The sequence below is a fragment of the Lepus europaeus genome, chromosome 16, assembly GCF_033115175.1.
Source record: "Lepus europaeus isolate LE1 chromosome 16, mLepTim1.pri, whole genome shotgun sequence".
Lineage (NCBI taxonomy): Eukaryota > Metazoa > Chordata > Mammalia > Lagomorpha > Leporidae > Lepus > Lepus europaeus.
Window position 1 is genome coordinate 69,894,700 of NC_084842.1, and position 18,845 is coordinate 69,913,544.

Sequence of the window (18,845 nt, forward strand, 5' to 3'; positions counted from 1 at the left end):
CCAGCTCTCTACTTATGGACTGGGAAAGCAGGAGAAGACGGCCCAAGTGCTTGGGTCCCTACACTCACATCAGAGACCCAGAAAAAGCTCCTGGCTCCTTGCTTTAGATTGGTCAAGATCCAGCTGTTGCTTGCAGCCATTTGGGGAGTGAACCATAGAATGGAAGATCTTTTTCTGTCTGTAACTCAACCTCTCAAACAAATAAATAAACACCTAGCAAAACAAACAAAAAACCTGAATAAACAATTATAAAATATAAAAACATTAAGGTATCTTTTAAAAACTAGACTTAAAAACAAATATTTTCTGGACTTGGGTTGTATCTGGGAATAAACTGAAACATCAGTAGTTGGTTTAGGAACAGGATGCTTATATTGGCTCAAACCACTAAAACATCTAAATTTTACTATTTCTCAACTTTCACGGGTACGAGTGAAAACAATCTCCTACCAACCTGCTTCAGATTATTTTGCCTTTTCTAACTGGTCTATTCAGTAATTCTCTGTTCTACTCCTATTTCTTTTTCTTTTTCTTTTTTTTTTTTTTTTTTTTTTTTGACAGGCAGAGTTAGACAGTGAGAGAGAGAGAGAGACAGAGAGAGAAAGGTCTTCCTTTTCCATTGGTTCACCCCACAATGGCCGCTACGGCCGGCACACTGCACTGATCTGAAGCCAGGAGCCAGGTGCTTCTCCTGGTCTCCCATGCGGGTGCAGGGCCCAAGCACTTGAGCCATCCTCCACTGCACTCCCGGGCCACAGCAGAGAGCTGGCCTGGAAGAAGGGCAACCAGGACAGAATCTGGTGCCAACCGGGAGTAGAACCCGGGGTGCCAGTGCCGCAGGCGGAGGATTAGCCTAGTGAGCCACGGCGCCGGCCCCTCCTTTCTATTTCTTTGCTTCTTGCAATTGACTTATTCCTAGATACAGAAGTGTTTTTTTTTTTTTCATTCCCCAAGCTGTGCCAAAACAGTAATTCTGCTTACTCTTCTAAAAGTGGCAACAAACTAACAAGTTCTCGCCAAATAATTTAATCCAGAATTTATTATAAATTATAATTGTCTTCTCTTACATTTGATATTCTATGCAAACAAAACACTTAACTTCTTGGGAAGCATGATTATCTGGTTTCTGTTTAAGCTCTATTTATTTATTTGAAAGGCAGAGTTAGAGAGAGAGGGAGAGAGCAAGAGATCTTCTACCTGCTGGTTCACTCTCCAAATGGCTGCAACAGTCAGGGCTTGGCTAGGCAGAAGCCAGGAGGCTGGGTCTCCCACCTGGTATGCAGGGACCCAAGTACCTGGGCCACCTTCCATTGCTTTCCCAAGTGCATTAGCAGGGAGTTAGATCAGAAGTGGAGCAACCGGGACTCCAGCCAGCACTCACAGGATGCTGGTGTCATACGTAGGTAGCAGCCTAATCTGCTGTGCCACATGCTGGCACCCAATTATGGGTTTGAATTGAAGTATGGCAACAAACTGAAAATTATAAAAATGATCCCTAAATCTTGCCTGACCAATTTAGTTGCAAAATAAAGTTTTATAGGCTAAAGGCAAATACAAAACAAATTTGTAATAATGCAAACCTTCAGTCCATATAAATCTAATACAAATATTTTACCAATATTTCCTAGAATTCTGATCTTTGCTCCCTTGTAATATAAAAGATGAAAATGTTCACAATGATATCAAATTAATTTAAGAAATACTACCAAATCTCTTATTAACACATAGAGAAAATGGAGAAAGCACTGTAAGTTATAAAATTCTTAGTAGTAGCCTAATTGACATAAAAGTGTTGCTTTCCCACATTCGATAAATGCAAGCTATTACTTATAACCTGTAACTACCTATAATAAAAACTTCTGTAATTTCACAAAAGCATACTCTCCTAGGTAATTCTCTGGATACCTTTATAAACTTAATTATACTCATTGGCTCTAATTTTACAATTGCCCCTTTTCCCTCTTGAAAAGTCTTTATTTGGCAAAAATTAACCAGGACCCCAATGATAAGAACTCTAGTACCACATGAAGACACATCACTGCAAACTCCTCCCACCTTCTTAAACTTTATGGTTGCATATTAACCAAGTGTGACAAATACTATTTGCCTTTAGGAGATATTCAGGCCATGTGATAAGAATCATCTATTCCCTGAATTTAGTGATTTGTAAACCATCTCTTTCTCAAGTTTTCCAAACTAATTTAACTCCAACAACACCTAGTTTTTGCTATCTCAAATTCACTTTTCTCCTTCAACAGTATTGTTTCTTAAAAAAAAATTTATTTATTTATATGACAGGCGATGTTACAGACAGAGAAAAGGAGAGACAGAGAGAGATGCCTTCCCTCTGCTAGTTCAATCCACAAATGGTTGCAGTAGTCGGAGCTGGGTTGATCCAAAGCCAGGAGCCAGGAACAACTTCAGGGTCTCCCATGTGGGTGCAGGGGCCGAAGAGCATGGGCCATCTTCTCCTGCCTTCCCAGGCCACAAATCAGAGAGTTGGTGAAGAGGAGCAGCTGGGACACAAACGTGCTCGTATGGGATGCCAGCGCCCTAGGTGGAGACTTACCATACTACACCACAGTGCCAGTCCCATCAGTACTCTAAAAATACCAATATTTCACCTTTCACAGTGAAGACTTTGTCAAAGTGAAAAGTGCCAGGAACTAGGGAAAATCTCTAATAGCCAGTGGTAAAAGTTACATTAGCTCATTTCATTAAAATACAAAATGGAGTATCTATGTTTGCAAAATAATCCACTCATTTATCAGAAAATTCAAAATGTAGCATGGTAGGCTCAAAAGAGGCCTACATGAAAAAATCCACTTATAACTCAAAGGCACTACAAATGTCAAGAACACAATGGAGTGTACTAAAAGAGTAGGCGTATTTTAAATCACAGGAACTACGCAGCCAGACCTCCTAGCTACCCATCCCCTAGATCCAGAATAACCCTTTAAAGGTTTCCTCTACCTGCTCTTCTCACAGCTTAATTTCTCTTGCTCATCAATCTGTACTGACTTCTGTTAGGTACCTCTTCTCTCTCTGCCTTCTGCTGAGCCAAAATTCCTGATAACCTGGGAGAAGACGCCATCACAGGAGCCCACCCTGGAGGACGCAGCGATGGGTCTGCGTTTGGCACAGGTCTCAGACCAATGACTTCCTGGCACTTCTAGCTGCAGCAGGAGGGAAGAACTCCTATCTCTCTGGTCACGATCCTGGGAAAAGGCAACAGCCACCACGCTAGCCTCTAGGAAACACAGCAAGAAAAAAATAAAATCAAAATCTAGAAAGAGAGAGAGAAAGACAGAATCAGAAGAGATTAAGCTCTTGACCCCACACGTATATTTTCCTATGAAATATGGATAGTTTTTAAATTAATAATATAGTTTAATCTTTGCCCGTAACAACTATTTCTTAACTGGGTCACTCCATTAATAAAGAAACATACTGCAAATGCTCTTGTCATTTAAGAGCTTTCTTCACACTGTATCTACATTCAGGTATCACAGCCCCATTTCTGTGCTCATTTTGCAGGTCAGTAATACTTATTTTCCTTACTTCCTCTTCATACACTTCCATCAGACTTTCACTTCCACCACTACAGTAAAAGCGCTTTTGTCAAGGTCATCAAGAACCTTCTCTGCTTTACCAATCTAACAGTGGGAATGCCCCCATTCCCATGAAATTCTAGTATCACAAGTGCACAAAACCTAGGAACTATCCTTTACCCCTGTCCCTGCTCCCAGAAATATCCTGAATTCAGTACCACAGACATCCTGCCAGCGATTCCTCAAAACATATCATCAATCAGAGCTTCCTCTCACCAGAACACCATCACCTGTCACCAGTTCACTGGACAAGTCTCAACAGGTCTCCCCGCTCTACTCTTAAAACCCTTTCCCAAGAGCCTCATATCCACACAGTAACTACAATAATCTTCTCAAAAAATAAATCACATTTCTACTTTGCTCAAATCTCCTGAATGAAGTTATACTTGCAATATAATTACATTTTACTTATACGTCTCATATTCCTTACTGGAACCTATGGTATCTGGCCTTGTCTGTCTATCTCCCTGACCTTATTTGTCTTCCACCATTCTCCTCTTCACTTCCTACCTTATAGCTATACCAGCCTTCCATTAGCCCCCTATATACTTTGAGGTCATGTTATCCTTAGAGTCTTACCCTGGCTGGTCCCTAAACCTGGACAACAGGTTCAATTTCTATCATTGTGCAGGTCTATAACCAATTATCACTTCTTTGGGAGATTTTTCTTGACCATATTATTTAAATTGGCCTTTCCCTATTGGTCATTGTCATTCTTTGCTTTACTTTTATCACATAAGTTACCTAAGCCAGCAGTTATATCAATGTGTATGTATCTACACATGCATATATATATATATATATATATATATACACACACTTGTTTACTGTCTCCCTAAAAGAATAATTTGATGAGAATAGGGTATCTGCTTTGTTCAATGTCCCATTCCCAAAGCTCAGAATAACAACTGTCTCACAAGAAAACTAAACAAATTCTTGATGATTCAATTAATAATTGGGGCAAGTGACTTTGATTTTTGTTATTTGAAATCAATGATCAAGTAGCCTTACAAATTTTTCATGACTCGAGGCAACCTGAATCTATCTCTTGCCACTAAACAAAAGACTTAGCAACACATACTGCTCAATCTTTAAAATAAAGCTCTGTAGTAAAACATGAAGACATACTATAATTTCAAGCCACTCAACAAAGCATGTTCAACAATCTGTTATGCAGAGGAATTAATATTAAGTGCTTTAGTCTTTTGATAAATTCAGCCTCCATTATTTAATATAGTGTGCGTACCATTAGAAACCAGAGTGATTACTTTCTTGGGCATTTCTGAAAACTATTGAGGAATCTAGACACAGTCCTACAACATATATTCACTAACTTAAAACATATCTTCCTTCTCTCAAAAAAGCTTCCAATTACACACCTAAAAGAGAATGCAGTCTAATGCCATGGTCAGATTCATGCAATTGGGCATGCACATTAAAAAGAGAATTTAGACTACTGCAAAGCATATCAAGCTTCAACTATCTAACACTACAATCTCGATGCTTACCTTTGCTAAGGTCACAGGCTCTGGGTCAGTAGGTATGCAGCTAGTACACAGAAACCTATTATTATTCATTGTAGCAGAGCTGTAGCACTATCATTAAAATTCTCCCATAAAATATTTGGTACTAGTCAAAACATGGAAAATAACGAAGTGAGAAGTCTATATACTTACACAGAGAACTCAGAAACCAAACAAATACATAAGCTAATTTAATAGGTAAGCAATTTCTTGGGCCTCGTCTTCAAATTACTTAACCTTCCTTCTCCCCTTTGCCATCCCACCTCCAACACCTTCCAAAAAGTTCAAGACATTTTTAGGAAGGATTGTCAATCAAATACTTCATCAGAAATGAATTCTAAGAAGGATTTAAAAATATTTATTGATATGTCCATTAGTTACTGCCATCTAGCAATGGAGAATTATTCTGTCAACAAGTTTCCTGCCTATCTGAGATTAAATCCACCTATATTATCCTAACAAAATTTTTCCATCCAAGAACTAACACAATTACCCATGAAGAAAACAGACTCTGACACTAAATGGAAAGATGTGGTAAGACACCTCTTTTATATGGTGAACACTGAAGAAGTACTTGGTGCGAAGTATTTTTAAAATATTCAGCTTAAGAAATATTAGTTGAGTATTTCCCTTTTTTCTTTTAAGCAATCAGATCTACCACTTCTTAAAAAAAAAAAACCCTTTCCTTAATCATACTACCCACTTGTAACTACCATTCAATTTCCCTCGATTTTCTTGCTTATCTCTTAAACAGGGAACTACCCATTGTTGCAACTTCACATCTACTCATTCTCAGCAATCAAAATTTTTCTGTACTGTAATAAAATACGTAACAAAATTTACCATCTTACCCTTTGTAAGTATATAACTCCATCGTACTAAGTACATTCATTTTGTCGTACAACCACTGCAATTCACTCCTGGAACTCTTTTCTTCTTGCAAAATGGATTAGAAGGCCTTTTTAGTGAAATTATTACAGAAAAGTTCCCTAATTTAGAGAAAGAAAGGGACATCCAAGTACAGGAAGCACACAGAACTCCTAATAGGCACGTGCCTAATAGAAAGGCAGTGGAGGATGGTCCAAGTTCTTGGGCCCTGCACCCACATGGGAGACCAGGGGAGGCAACTGGCTCCTGGCTTCAGATCAGCGCAGTGTGCCAGCTGCAGCGCGCAGGCCGCAGCGGCCATTAGAGGGTGAACTAACGGAAAAGGAAGACCTTTCTCTCTGTCTCTCTCTCTCACTGTCCACTCTGCCTGTCAAAATAAATAAATAAATAAAAATAAATTTTAAAAATTGTGTTGTGTCTGTGTGTTTATATGTCTGAGACACCAATATTTAAAATGACTTCTTGAAGGTTAATACTAATTTTCTTCTTGCCAAATCTAATCAGTTTTCCATGTATTTTATTTCTCCCTATAAAACCACTACCCATTTCTCATTTTACTCTGTCACCCATTCTTATGGATAAAAAAAAAACTGCTGATTTATCCTATGTTTTATCATTTATTTTCTCTGAGCTATGTATTTAAATATGCAATAAAACAAATGTGTATATATGTATACATTTCAAAATTATATAAATAGAATCTTTAGAACTGAGCCACAGCAATATTCAAATTAAAAGTCTGGCTAATTGCTATAGAAATTTCAATTTTCAATGTATTTTCAATTTGCATTACTTCTATAACAATTGCTTCTAAAATGCTAACTTACATTCATTTGAATAGGGGGAAAGAAAAGAATCAAGTAAGCATAAGACATATTTGAAAAGAAAAGGACTTCATTGAACTGATCATCTTTGAGGAGAATACAATTACCAACAAAGAAGACCCTTACGCAACAGCAGCAGGAATGTGCTCCATGTAAAGTGGAACAGCAATAACATACATTTGATTTTCCATGGCTACATTCTGAGTCCTTTCTACCCACCCACTTCCCAAACCAAAGACTGATGAAGGAAAACTTAGCACACATCCATATGAAAAAGAACAATCTAATATTTCAAAAGCAGGGGCTGGCCCTGTGGCTCAGTAGGTTAATCCTTCGCCTGCTAGGCCAGCATCCCATATGGGCACTGGTTCTAGTCCTGGCTGCTCCTCAATCCAGCTCTCTGCCATGTCTTGCAGTAGAAGACGGCCCAAGTCCTTGGGCCCCTGGCCCCGCGTGAAAGACCCGGAAGAAGCTCCTGGCTCCTGACTCCTGGCTTCGGATCGGCGAAGCTCTGGCCTTTGTGGCTAGTTTGGGAGTGAACCAAAAGATGGAAGACCTTTCTTTCTGTCTCACCCTCTCACTGTCTGTAACTCTACCTCTCAAGTAAATAAATAAAATCTTAAAAAAAAAAAAAAAGCCTATTGCAGGTAATCCATCGCAGTCACTGAAAGGTAGACGGCCCTCATTTTTACCTTCTGCAGAAGGTTCTGTCACTATACTCCAAACCTGAGGTATCTCTTGAGTCTGAACGTAGCAGAGGAGAAGTGTACAATGATTCAGGTATATAGAAAATGATAGTAAGGCAAATTCACAAACAATCTTAGGAAAGTTTCATAGGATGAATTATACACTGGAAAATTTTGCTGTGGGGAAAAAATGATGCTCAAAATATGTTTACTTCATAGGTTCCTAAAGAATAGAAATTCTCAAATTTTCCAGAGTACAGAAATATTTGACAAGTAGTTTGCAATCTCTTCTGAGAAGCGGACTCTATTTCAGAATAAAACCAAGAATGACCTATAGGGGCCAGTGCTGTGGCATAGCAGGTGAGGTATCCACCTGTGGTGCCAGCATCCCATATGGGCACTGGTTTGTGTCCTGGCTGCTCCTCTTCTGATCTAGCTCTCTGCTAATAGCCTGGGAAGGCAGTGGAAGATGGTCCAGGTGCTTGATCCCCTGTACCCACGTGGAAGACCTGGAAGTAATTCCTGGCTCCTGGCTTCAGATCTGCCCAGCTCTAGCTGTTACGGCCATTTGGGGAGTGAACCACTGGATGGAAGACCTCTGTGTGTGTGTGTGTGTGTGTCTTTCCCTCTGTAATTCTGCCTCTCAAATAAATAAATAAATCTTAAAGAAAAATGAACCATAGGCCGGCGCCGTGGCTTAACAGGCTAATCCTCCGCCTTGCGGCGCCGGCACACTGGGTTCTAGTCCCGGTTGGGGCGCCGGATTCTATCCCGGTTGCCCCTCTTCCAGGCCAGCTCTCTGCTATGGCCCGGGAGTGCAGTGGAGGATGGCCCAAGTGTTTGGGCCCTGCACCTGCATGGGAGACCAGGAGAAGCACTTGGCTCCTGGCTTCGGATCAGCGAGATGCGCCGGCCGCAGCGGCCATTGGAGGGTGAACCAACGGCAAAAAGGAAGACCTTTCTCTCTGTCTCTCTCTCTCTCACTATCCACTCTGCCTGTCAAAAAAGAAAAAAAGAAAAAAAAAAAGAAAGAAAAATGAACCATAAAAGGAAGACAAAATTGTATCCAAGTTAAGTGTCTTCCACAAATTAAAAGACAAAAATTAATCCTGGAAAATCAGCAATACACAGTGAATCTGAATCTCCAAAACTCAAGCGCCCTAAAGTAAAAGAGGAAGAATGTCAACAATAAAAGAAAAAGGGGGGCAGGTGTTTGGTGTAGTGGTTAAGATAGTACTTGCGACACCTGCATCCCAGCTCTTACAACTGCAGCTTCCTCCTAATGTGACCCCAGAGAGGTGGTAAGTGATAGCTTAAGTAGTTCTGTCCCTGCCACCCACAGAGGAAACACAGACTGAGTTCCTGGCTGCTGGGTCCCAGCCATTTTGGCCTTTGGGTAGTGAACCAATCCACATTAATCTCAATGCTAATCTTCCTGCCAACGTGAATTCACCTTCCCATAATCTATAGTACAAGATTTTCTAAGCCAAGATGCTGCAGTAACTCCTCAGTGCAGTGATGATAAAAATGCTAAAGAGCAAACCACAATCACTTAACACACAGTACAAATAGTTCTAATCAATAATTTCTACAATATTCTTCTTTGCTACCAAGACCAAGCTCCCTTAAATACGCATTCCAGGCAACCACACAGACTGGCAGGCACTGGTGTATGAGGGGCATCGAATTTGCCACTTTAGGAGCCAGCTTATCAGGTTTAAATGGCCCTTTCACTATGGTTTGGTCTCCCTCTCTCCCTCTATTCGCCTTCTCAGATGCTTCTTTCAGCATTCCCATTCTCCAACATTGTATAAGCGTGCCGCGGTCACAGCTGCCTTGCTAAAGCAGTAATAACAACAGATACTCACTGAGCACCTGCCTCGTGCTAGATGCAGCTCCAAGCCCTTTACATGTATAAATTCATTTCATTCTCAATAATCTGATGTGGTAGGAAACTTTTGCACGCATTTAACAGAGGACGTAACTAAGACACATACAAGTTAAACACTACACGTCAACGGCAAGGCAAATATTGAAACAGTGGTCATTATTACTTCACATAGTCCAAATTTTTTAATATATCTGGTTTCTAGGGCTAGCATTGTGGTGCAACGAGTTAAGTTGCTACCAGTTACGCCAGCATTCCATGTCACACTGCTGCTAACAGTCCTGGCTACTCTACCGGTCATCCAGCTCCCTGCTAATGTGCCTTGGAAGATGGCAGAAGATGGCCCAAGTACTTGGGTCCCAGCCACAACCCATGAGAGCCAGACGGAGGTTCAGGATATTGGTTTTGGCCTGGCCCAGCTCTGGCTGCTGCAGCCATTTAGAGAGAGAACCAGTAGATGAAAGATCTCTCTCCCTCTCTCTAACTCTGCCTTTCAAATAAATAAATCTTAAAAAGAAAAAGTCTGGCTCATAAGCTTTATTATTTGAGTAATTTAGCGCATAAAAGTCTGGAATTGCACCTATTCATTTTTTTATTTTAAAGAGCTAACCCATACAGCCCTCTCTTTCTCATTTCTATGAAAATTTCTGCTTTCAAAATCTCACTGAGGATGCATCTCCCAAATGAAAATTTCTCCATGACAAATCTAGCCTTTCTCTTAAATTCCTATATTAGAACCACTTACACAGTATTTAACCAAATCTCCTTGCACTGCTATTTAACATTGTACCTGTTTACATGCAAATTACTGTCAAGTTCCTTGGGAGGAAAGGCCATATTTTGTATTTCCTGTACCCTACCACTGACTACCATGCATATTGTCAGCACACAAAGAAATATTCTGTTGTTGAGAGATATCAGAAAGATAACGTTACCTCACTATCAGCAAGGCCTCCACTCTGAGTTACTCTTCCAATAATATCTAAACAACATGCACTGATATTTTTTCATTTACACTTTTTTTTTCACTCCAGTTTTACTGTAACCAACAGCATACACCATCAAAAGCTGGTAGATTTTACCAACTTTTAGAAATCCACTTATACTTTCACATCCAGAAGAACTTTATATAAAGGATCTCTATATAGGAATTATTGATAATCCCCTATAGGTTTAGAAACTTAACAGCTGAATTCAGATGTGGATTTCTGCCTTTACTACATTTACATTTATATTGTATTTTTGCTGTCCTACCTAAACAGGGGAAAAAAAAAAAAAAACAGACTTGTTCATTTTCTCACTGTTGGGCTTAACACTGGAAACTACTAAATGCCTTTGTCTGTTCTTTTAAATATCTAATTATTTAAAATGAATTAAAATGTTTCGTAAATTTCCAAATGACTATTCAATTTGGAAAGCCCAAAATTATATGGTGCTCTTAGGTACAATAAGATCCATATTGAGCAAGACGAAAAGATTACCTCGTGGCTGTCACATTACATTAACTACCTAGTGAGTTTTCATTTTAAAAACAGCGTATTGCTTAATTAATTGTTAAGATATTCTAATCCCTAAATCTTATATGTAAACAATAATTTTCTATCTACGCTCTCCTTGATTAAGTACCTGGCTACCATTTAATTATATCCAGCAATTCTCAGAAATTACTCAGTGTAGGGGACAGCACTGTGGCGTAGCGGGTAAAGCTGCCGCCTATATTGCCAGCATCCCATTTGGGCACAGGTTCGAGTCATGGCTGCTCCACTTCTTATCCAGCTCTCTGATATGGTCCAGGAAAGCAGCGGAAGATGGCCCCAGTCCTTGGCCCCTGCACCCATGTGGGACACCCAGAAAAAGCTCCTGGCTTTGGATCAGTGCAGCTCCGTCCATTGCAGCCAACTGGGGAGTGAACCAGCAGATGGAAGACCTTTCACACTCTCTGCCTCTGCCTGTATGTAACTCTGCCTTTCAAATAAATAAATAAATTTTAAAAAATAAAAAAACTACCCAGTTTATCAAAACGTATCTGAAATCTAATATCAGCTTTTAAGATGGTTTTCATTGTCATCGGACTGTTGCCATGTACAACTTGACCAAATAGTCTCTACACAAACAAAAAACTACATTTAAGTCATTGCTGAAATTTTCCTACTTGTAGTCAGAATCAACTTCCACATAATGCATTTTTACTTGTCCCCAGCTAGCAACTCTTGGGTACATTTTACCATTCAGATATCTGCACATGATCATGGTAGTACATAGCCTAATCTGTTCATTTCATTGATGAATATTATAAGACTTTATCAAAAATGCTGCAAAACTTTAAATACAGTGGACCATGTTTACTCAGCATTATTACAAAGAGAAGTCAACATTTACCAAGTACCTACTAGATGTTGCCAGGAATTACACCAGCTACTTTTATACAGTATTCATTTCTATCAAATAAGAATTACACCTTAGAAGTGAATTTTTAAATGTGTTCACATTAATAAAAAGAAGAACCAGGATTTAAAGTTGCACAGTTTCAAAGCCCACACACATATCTATAGCATGCCACCTCCACTTGTAGCAAATTTTCAAGTAACTGAAGAAAAACAATGGGGCTGACATTGTGGCTCAGCAGGTCAAGTCACCACAGCAGCAAAGTTCTGAGTCCCGGCTGCTCCACTTCCAATTTGGCTTCCTCCTAATGCACCTGGGAAAGCAGCAGAAGATGGCCCAAGAGCTTGGGCCCCTGCCATCCATGTGGGAGACCCTTATGGAGCACCAGGATCCTGTCTTGAGCCTGATCCAGCCCTGGCTACTGTGGCCATTTAGGAAGTCAACCAGTGGATGGAGGACCTCCTTCTCTGTCTCTCCCTTTCTCTGTCATTCTGTCTTTTAAATGAATAAAACAAATCAAGAGCAACAGTGAGAGGAGGAGGAAGAAGGAAAGAACAAAATGGAGGGAAGAAAGAGAGGGAGGAGAATAAAGGAGTTACCATTTCCTTATCTGCTTCCAGAACTCCTGATCTACCTTCACAGCCCATCCCAAACACCACCTCTGTATAATCCTATCATACCCTGAACTTACTTTCATTTTAAGACTCACCACCGTATATTTTAAGTTTATGCTTACTTTGTCTTTTCTACTCAGATACTTGTACTACATACCCCAGGCCCATGTTCAATTTATCTTTAATACCTAGGATCCAGTGCAATTCCTGCTTAACAAATAATAGGCACACAGTCTATTCTGCATATGCTTCTGTAGTGTGAATTAGCTTTTGTAAACCTGCTAGTTACGGGTCCCACTAATATTAATAAAAAAGTCATATCATTTCATAAGTGAGTTTTCCAAGCACATTATGATTTCACATCACAAAATAACTGCAGTACTAACCCCACCACAGCAAGCTGTGAATATCACATCCATCCACCCCTCCTTCTTCCTCTTAGCTCAATTTGGACACAACCTGTCTTGGAAATGCTTGCTGCTCAGTTGTCATCTCCATGTGCTTTGTCTTTCTCTTCATTTTTAGCAATCTTAAACCTACCTAATACCTTCCAATAAGTTAGCTTCCCTTCTTTTTCAAGATAATTACTATATCTACTATACTATTTATTGATTAGAAATTTTAAAATTTCTTATACCTCTGCTAGTATTTTTATTAGTACAGCTGCTACTCTGGTTAAAACTGCAGATTTTAAGTAGTTTGCTTCAACCCCATTTCTCCTAAACTGTCATTTTTAAGTTTACAAAATGTAAGTTTTTCAGGAATACATGTAATGCATTGCAACAAAATTGCCTGTACTCAAAAAACCTGAGTAAATAAGACCCTATTCTAGGCACAGGAGACACGACAACGATGGACAAAGAATGAGACTACATGTTCGTGTGTGTATACACGCATACACATATGTGTACCTACACATGTTTATACAAGTATTCATTTCATTTCATTATGTGCATATACACACATATACATGCACACATTTTTGTACATATTCAGCTAAACAACCTTAAATTATATATTATTGTGGAGGCATATTCTAATAACTACTGCAACCGTTTTCAAATATTTTCAGAAGAACCATTCTGTTTCCCAAGAGAAATCTTAAATAGAAACAAAACAACAGACAAAAGCAGAACTCTGCAGATTCAGCAGGCCCTGTGCCTGGGACACTTCCAGGAACCCTGAGGTTCGTCAAACAAGGATTTCAAAACCACTACTCCAGCAATAACGCCCCACCCTCAATAAAGAGTCTGATAGGTTAAGAAAATCAATTAGGTCACCATTCCAGTGAATGTCTGCATCACTCCACTCTTCCTTCTCTTCTCTCCTAAGCAGCTGTGTTAATAGGAGCCCTCTGACAACCGCTCCCATCCCTGACCACCTTCCAAGCTTAAATGGAATACTGGATTTGGCCAACTGGCTGGATTTAGGGGGAAACCCTATCATAAGGTTAAGATTTTAGAGGGTCAAGCTAAGGAAAAAGAGGGCTAAGAAGCTATTCAACTTGGAAATGCTGTAAACTAAAACACAATAAACAAACAAACGTTCTCACAGATTATAAAAGATCTCATCAAAGTCACTGGGGTGGGAAACCCCAAAATGGAAGTGAGGGTAGAGCCCCCTCCCCCAGTTTGGGGTACATTAATGAACAAAATATACAAAGACCTGCAACTCTCTGAAGCTGACACTCTTAGGGGCAGAAGAGAGAGATGTGAGGCACTGAAACATAATAAGTCAATTCTACAATAGCTTAGAAGATACTAAATAACATGGGGAAAGGGAAGTGTGGGCCAGGAAGGATCGAGAGTGCTTGCAGTTTGAAGCTGGGTGATCAGAGGGGCTAAGGGAGTTAGCCAGGAGCTCCTGCATTTGTGGTACAGCAAAAGGTCCAGCTTGGATGGAGCACAGTGAGGGAGGGAGATGGATGGAGCAAAGGGGCCTGTAAGAGAGATGACAGGGGCAGGGTGGTCAAGCAGAGGTTTACAGGTCTCTGCAATAATTTCAGCTTTTACTCTGAGCCACTACAGAGCACTGATCAGATCAGATTTATACTTTAAATAGGTTACTGTGCTAGAAAATAATTGACTACAGCAGGGTGAACCATTAGGTGGCTACTGCAATTATCCTGGCAAGAAATGCTGGTGACTGAAGCACAGTGGCAGCATTTGAATTCAGGGGTCAAATACATCTTTCTTCACACATAGCCAAATGAGTTCCACTCAATGTACCATATACCCAAATCTTTATATATATATATATATATATATATATATATATATATATACACACACACACATATATATATGTTATGTATATGTTTGTATATATATATATATATATATATATATATATATATACTAGTAGCAATAGAATCTATAATGGAATCCCTTTGGTAATAGCTACATATTGCTGAGATATTTCTCATGAATAAATTAAGACTGTTTTCACACTCTCTTTTCCCTGTGAAATTGATACTCTTACTTATATTCTTATCAGAGTCTATTATTTTTAAATGGTGTTGAAGAGGGGAAATAAAGAAGGTTTTTAAGTCTACAACTTTGATCCAGTGCTTTTTCTTTGTCATCTTATTTCTCTTTCCTGGTATATTTCAACAGATGCCTCTTTTTAAAAATGTGTCAACAAGCCACAAACCTCTTCTATATTAAGGAAATATTGCATATTGGTAGGATAGTTTTCTATATTTTTCCTTTTTCAAATGTTACCACTGACAGCCTAGTAAATTTTACTATTTCTTCACATTCCTACTTGGTAATCTGCACCAGCTTCCTTTTAATTTTATTTCATTATTCAAATTTGCAGAGAAAAATATATGCTACAAATAATTTCGTGACTTACATAAAAGAATAGAAACCTTAGGAAAAAAGACATTATGGCTGACAATGTTACTCAAAAAAATAAATAAATAGGTTTTTTTTTTTTTAGTAGCTTCCTAGTTTTAGGGACCAAGTTTTCAGATCACAGACTTTTCCTGTCCTAAAAGACTACCGTTCACAGATAACTTGAGAACTTAAAGGTAGAAAAAGGGATAAATACAAGCAACACAGTTTTGTCACGCAATTATGGTAGATCCCCATTATCTACAGTTTCACTTCCCACGGTGTCAGATATCCACAATCATGCCTGATCTGAAAATCCCAGATCAGTCCAGAAGTAAAAACTTTGTAAGTGTTCAGTCGCCATTTGAGTTGCATGATGAAACTGCGTACCATTCTGCTCACGGCATGATTCATCCCTCTGTCCTGTGCCACACTGTATGTGCTACCTGCCCCGTGGCAGTAAAGACAGGAGAGGCCACGTGCACGTAAATTTTACTACAGTGTACTGTTATGTTCTATTTGCTTAATTGTTGTTCCTAATCTCTTTTTGCGCCCAATTTATAAATTAAATTTTCTGGTAATCAGTATGTATGTACAGGAAAAAAACTGTACATACAATGTGCAATCCAGCATCTACTTGGGTCTTAGAGCATATCATATAAAAGTGGGCTACTATATTAGAAAATTCCAAAAAGAACTTACTTAAGGAAAAGTTCAAAAGTTCTGGCCTTCTAAAGACTTAAGAAACTATGCTCTACAACTAAAAAGAAAACTGGGTTTCTATAAGTCTATTTGATTAAATCTTTTACAATAATCACATTTAAACGCTGAGACAATGATTCACACCTTTAAGCTCTCAGACATCTAGTGTAAGTACCTGGTATAAGGTGCCAAATTATCTGATGCTTAAGGAATCTAAGAAAGATAAAAATCACCTTTCAAAGCTAAACACAGAAAAATTGTTTCTAAATTATAATGGTAAAATCATTCCAGCAATTAATGAGTTAACAATGGCTGGAGTGGGACAAAAGTACAGAAAGCAAGGGACCCTAAATCACAAAAACAGTCTTACCTTCTGATGTTTTCCATTGTTTCCATAAGTCCTCCACAGTTATATGCTTATCCTCCCTGTGCAGATGGCTGTGTTTATTAGTAGCATCTTTGTATTTCATATCTTCTCTGATAAACTATGGAGGAGAAAACATTGAGTTAAATAGACTTAAATTCACTAATTTAGTCTTAATAAAACAATGACTAGAGGGCAACTATTTTCAGATACTAACTGGTATATTTTTGGTATTTTATAGTCACACTATTCTTATATATTTGTAAAATGTATTTAATGAGATGCCTTCTACTACTAATCACAATGTTGATAAGAGCAGCTGTACAAGCACTTATTCGATGTTATTACTTACCAGGCACTGCTTAAAGTTAGATAACAAATGCATCTACACACCGGCATCAACAAGGAACTGGAGTGGGGAACATAGTCTGGCGTCCCAAGCAGTGCCAAGTGCCAATACTCTCTCGGTTCTTGATGGCTTTCCAGTTTTAGTTCCTTGGGAGGCCTGGGCTACACAATTTTGATTCTGATTTTCAAGATTTACATTCGTATTTCCCATTTTATTTTAAAATACCCAATTTAAGACCTTAATACCCAGGAGAAGTCATTTATCACCAACATTAAGCACTCAAAGTCTGTAGTCTGACAAACAAAAACTACTTAAATAGTGATGCCTTTGCCAGAAGCTTAACCTCTCTGTAGCCGCATATTTCCCATCTGCACAATGAGGAAAATGAAACTGCTTACCACAGTTATGAAGATCAAATTAAAATGCATGCGTAGGATGTATTAAAGTGCCAGACAATAAAAATACTTGGAGCAATTTTTATATAGTCAGCACTGTGTATTTGTGGATTCCACACCCAGGGATTCAACCAACCACAGATCTAAAACACTCAAAACAAAAAATCCCATCCTTCCTAAAAATGTATGGACTTTCTTTTATCTTTATTCCCTGAACAAAACAGTGCAACAGCTATTTACAAAGCATTTCCATTGTACTAGGTATACGTAATCTACGTATTATTTCAAGCACATGCGTGGATGGACACAGGTTATATGCAAACACTACGCCATTTTGTACAAAAGACTTGAGCCTCTCCGTAGGTGGATATCCACAAGGGTGCGAACAAGAATGGTCCCTGAAGGATTTTTTTTTTTTTATAATGTGTCAACATTATGTTACTGTCGCAGTTTAAAATGTGAATAAAGGAGCTTCCCTCGGACTAGAATAGGCACATTTAACACACATTTTGGAGAATATGAAACTTTAAAAAGGGAAGACTGCCTGATACTAGTAACAGTTCAGATACTCTGAAATAAAATGTTAATACAGAGGTGGAGAGGAGACCCTGCTTCTTCACTGCAAGGTAAGCAGACTTTGCCAAAGGACAACTGTCATGAAAAGTCTAGACCTGAGGCAGTTAAGGCAGATGAGTTCTTTACCAACAACTGCAGGGTCTTCCTGCCCTGAAAATACTACTAACACAGCTTAGTGTGATGTTTCAGAGAAAGAGAAAGGAATGCACATCAAGGAAAGTACTGTCATTCTCATTTTTTTTTTTAATTTTATTTATTTATTTGAGAGGTAGAGTTACAGACAGAGGGAAAGACAGACAGAAAGGTCTTTCATCCACTGGTTCACTCCCTAAATGGCCACAATGGCCAGAGCTGGGCCGATATGAAGCCAGGAGCTTCTTCGGGGTCTCCTGGGCGGGTACAGGAGCCCAAAGACTTGGGCCATCTTCCTCTGCTTTCCCAGGCTATAGCAGAAAGCTGGATGGAAGAGGAGCAGGCAGGACATGAACCAGCACCTGTATGGGATACTGGAGCCACAGGCAGAGGCTTAGCCTACTATGCCACAGCGCCAGCCCCATTCTCACTTTTAACGATGAAAAACTAAGGATTGAGAATTAGCAATTTATTTTATTTCATATAACTACTGGAAAAGAGATATAATATTTGAAGTAAATTTGAAAATTTGAAATCTTCACCTCTGGACCAAGCTGGATGTTCTGTAAAAATGCACTGACTCCCAAACTCAGAGAAGCGACATCATGCTGGTAAAGCACAAATTGCATATGTGGCTCTCTCCAACCTAAAACTGCGACATCAAACAGCACACACTTGGTCTCCAGGCTACACAGATAATCCAAATCTCTTCTCTGACTTCAGTAAACTACATTACTCTCTGTACTTCAGTTTTCTTACTTGCAAAACGCTAACCTTCAAACTGTGAGGATTCAGTGATTTATTTCACAAGAAGCATAAAAAAAGCAGTGCTTGACATATAGAAGTATTTAAATTTTTTGGCAAATCATTTAATTGTGAAACAAGTTAAATTTTTACCTTGATTTGTTCACTCTATCATAGTGTGAAATGAGTGAAGATTGACCAAGATTCTAGAAGATACCAGCTAACAACCTCTGATCTGAGAATTCAATCTACAAGGATAGCAATATCAGACTGACACGCACCACCCCAGATGCCATAACTGGCTTAGAGATAAGGGCCGCTGGTACT

General features: G+C 39.1%; 1 protein-coding gene across 2 annotated transcripts in view; it reads right to left on the reverse strand.

The window, feature by feature from the left end:
- Positions 1 to 18,845, reverse strand: part of STIM2 (stromal interaction molecule 2) — a 162,445-nt gene that overhangs the window by 49,883 nt on the left and 93,717 nt on the right. For both annotated transcript variants that reach the window (XM_062213281.1, XM_062213282.1), the window contains exon 3: positions 16,329 to 16,443. In XM_062213281.1, the coding sequence (XP_062069265.1) occupies positions 16,329 to 16,443 (115 nt within the window). The remainder of the gene's footprint in view (positions 1 to 16,328; positions 16,444 to 18,845) is intronic.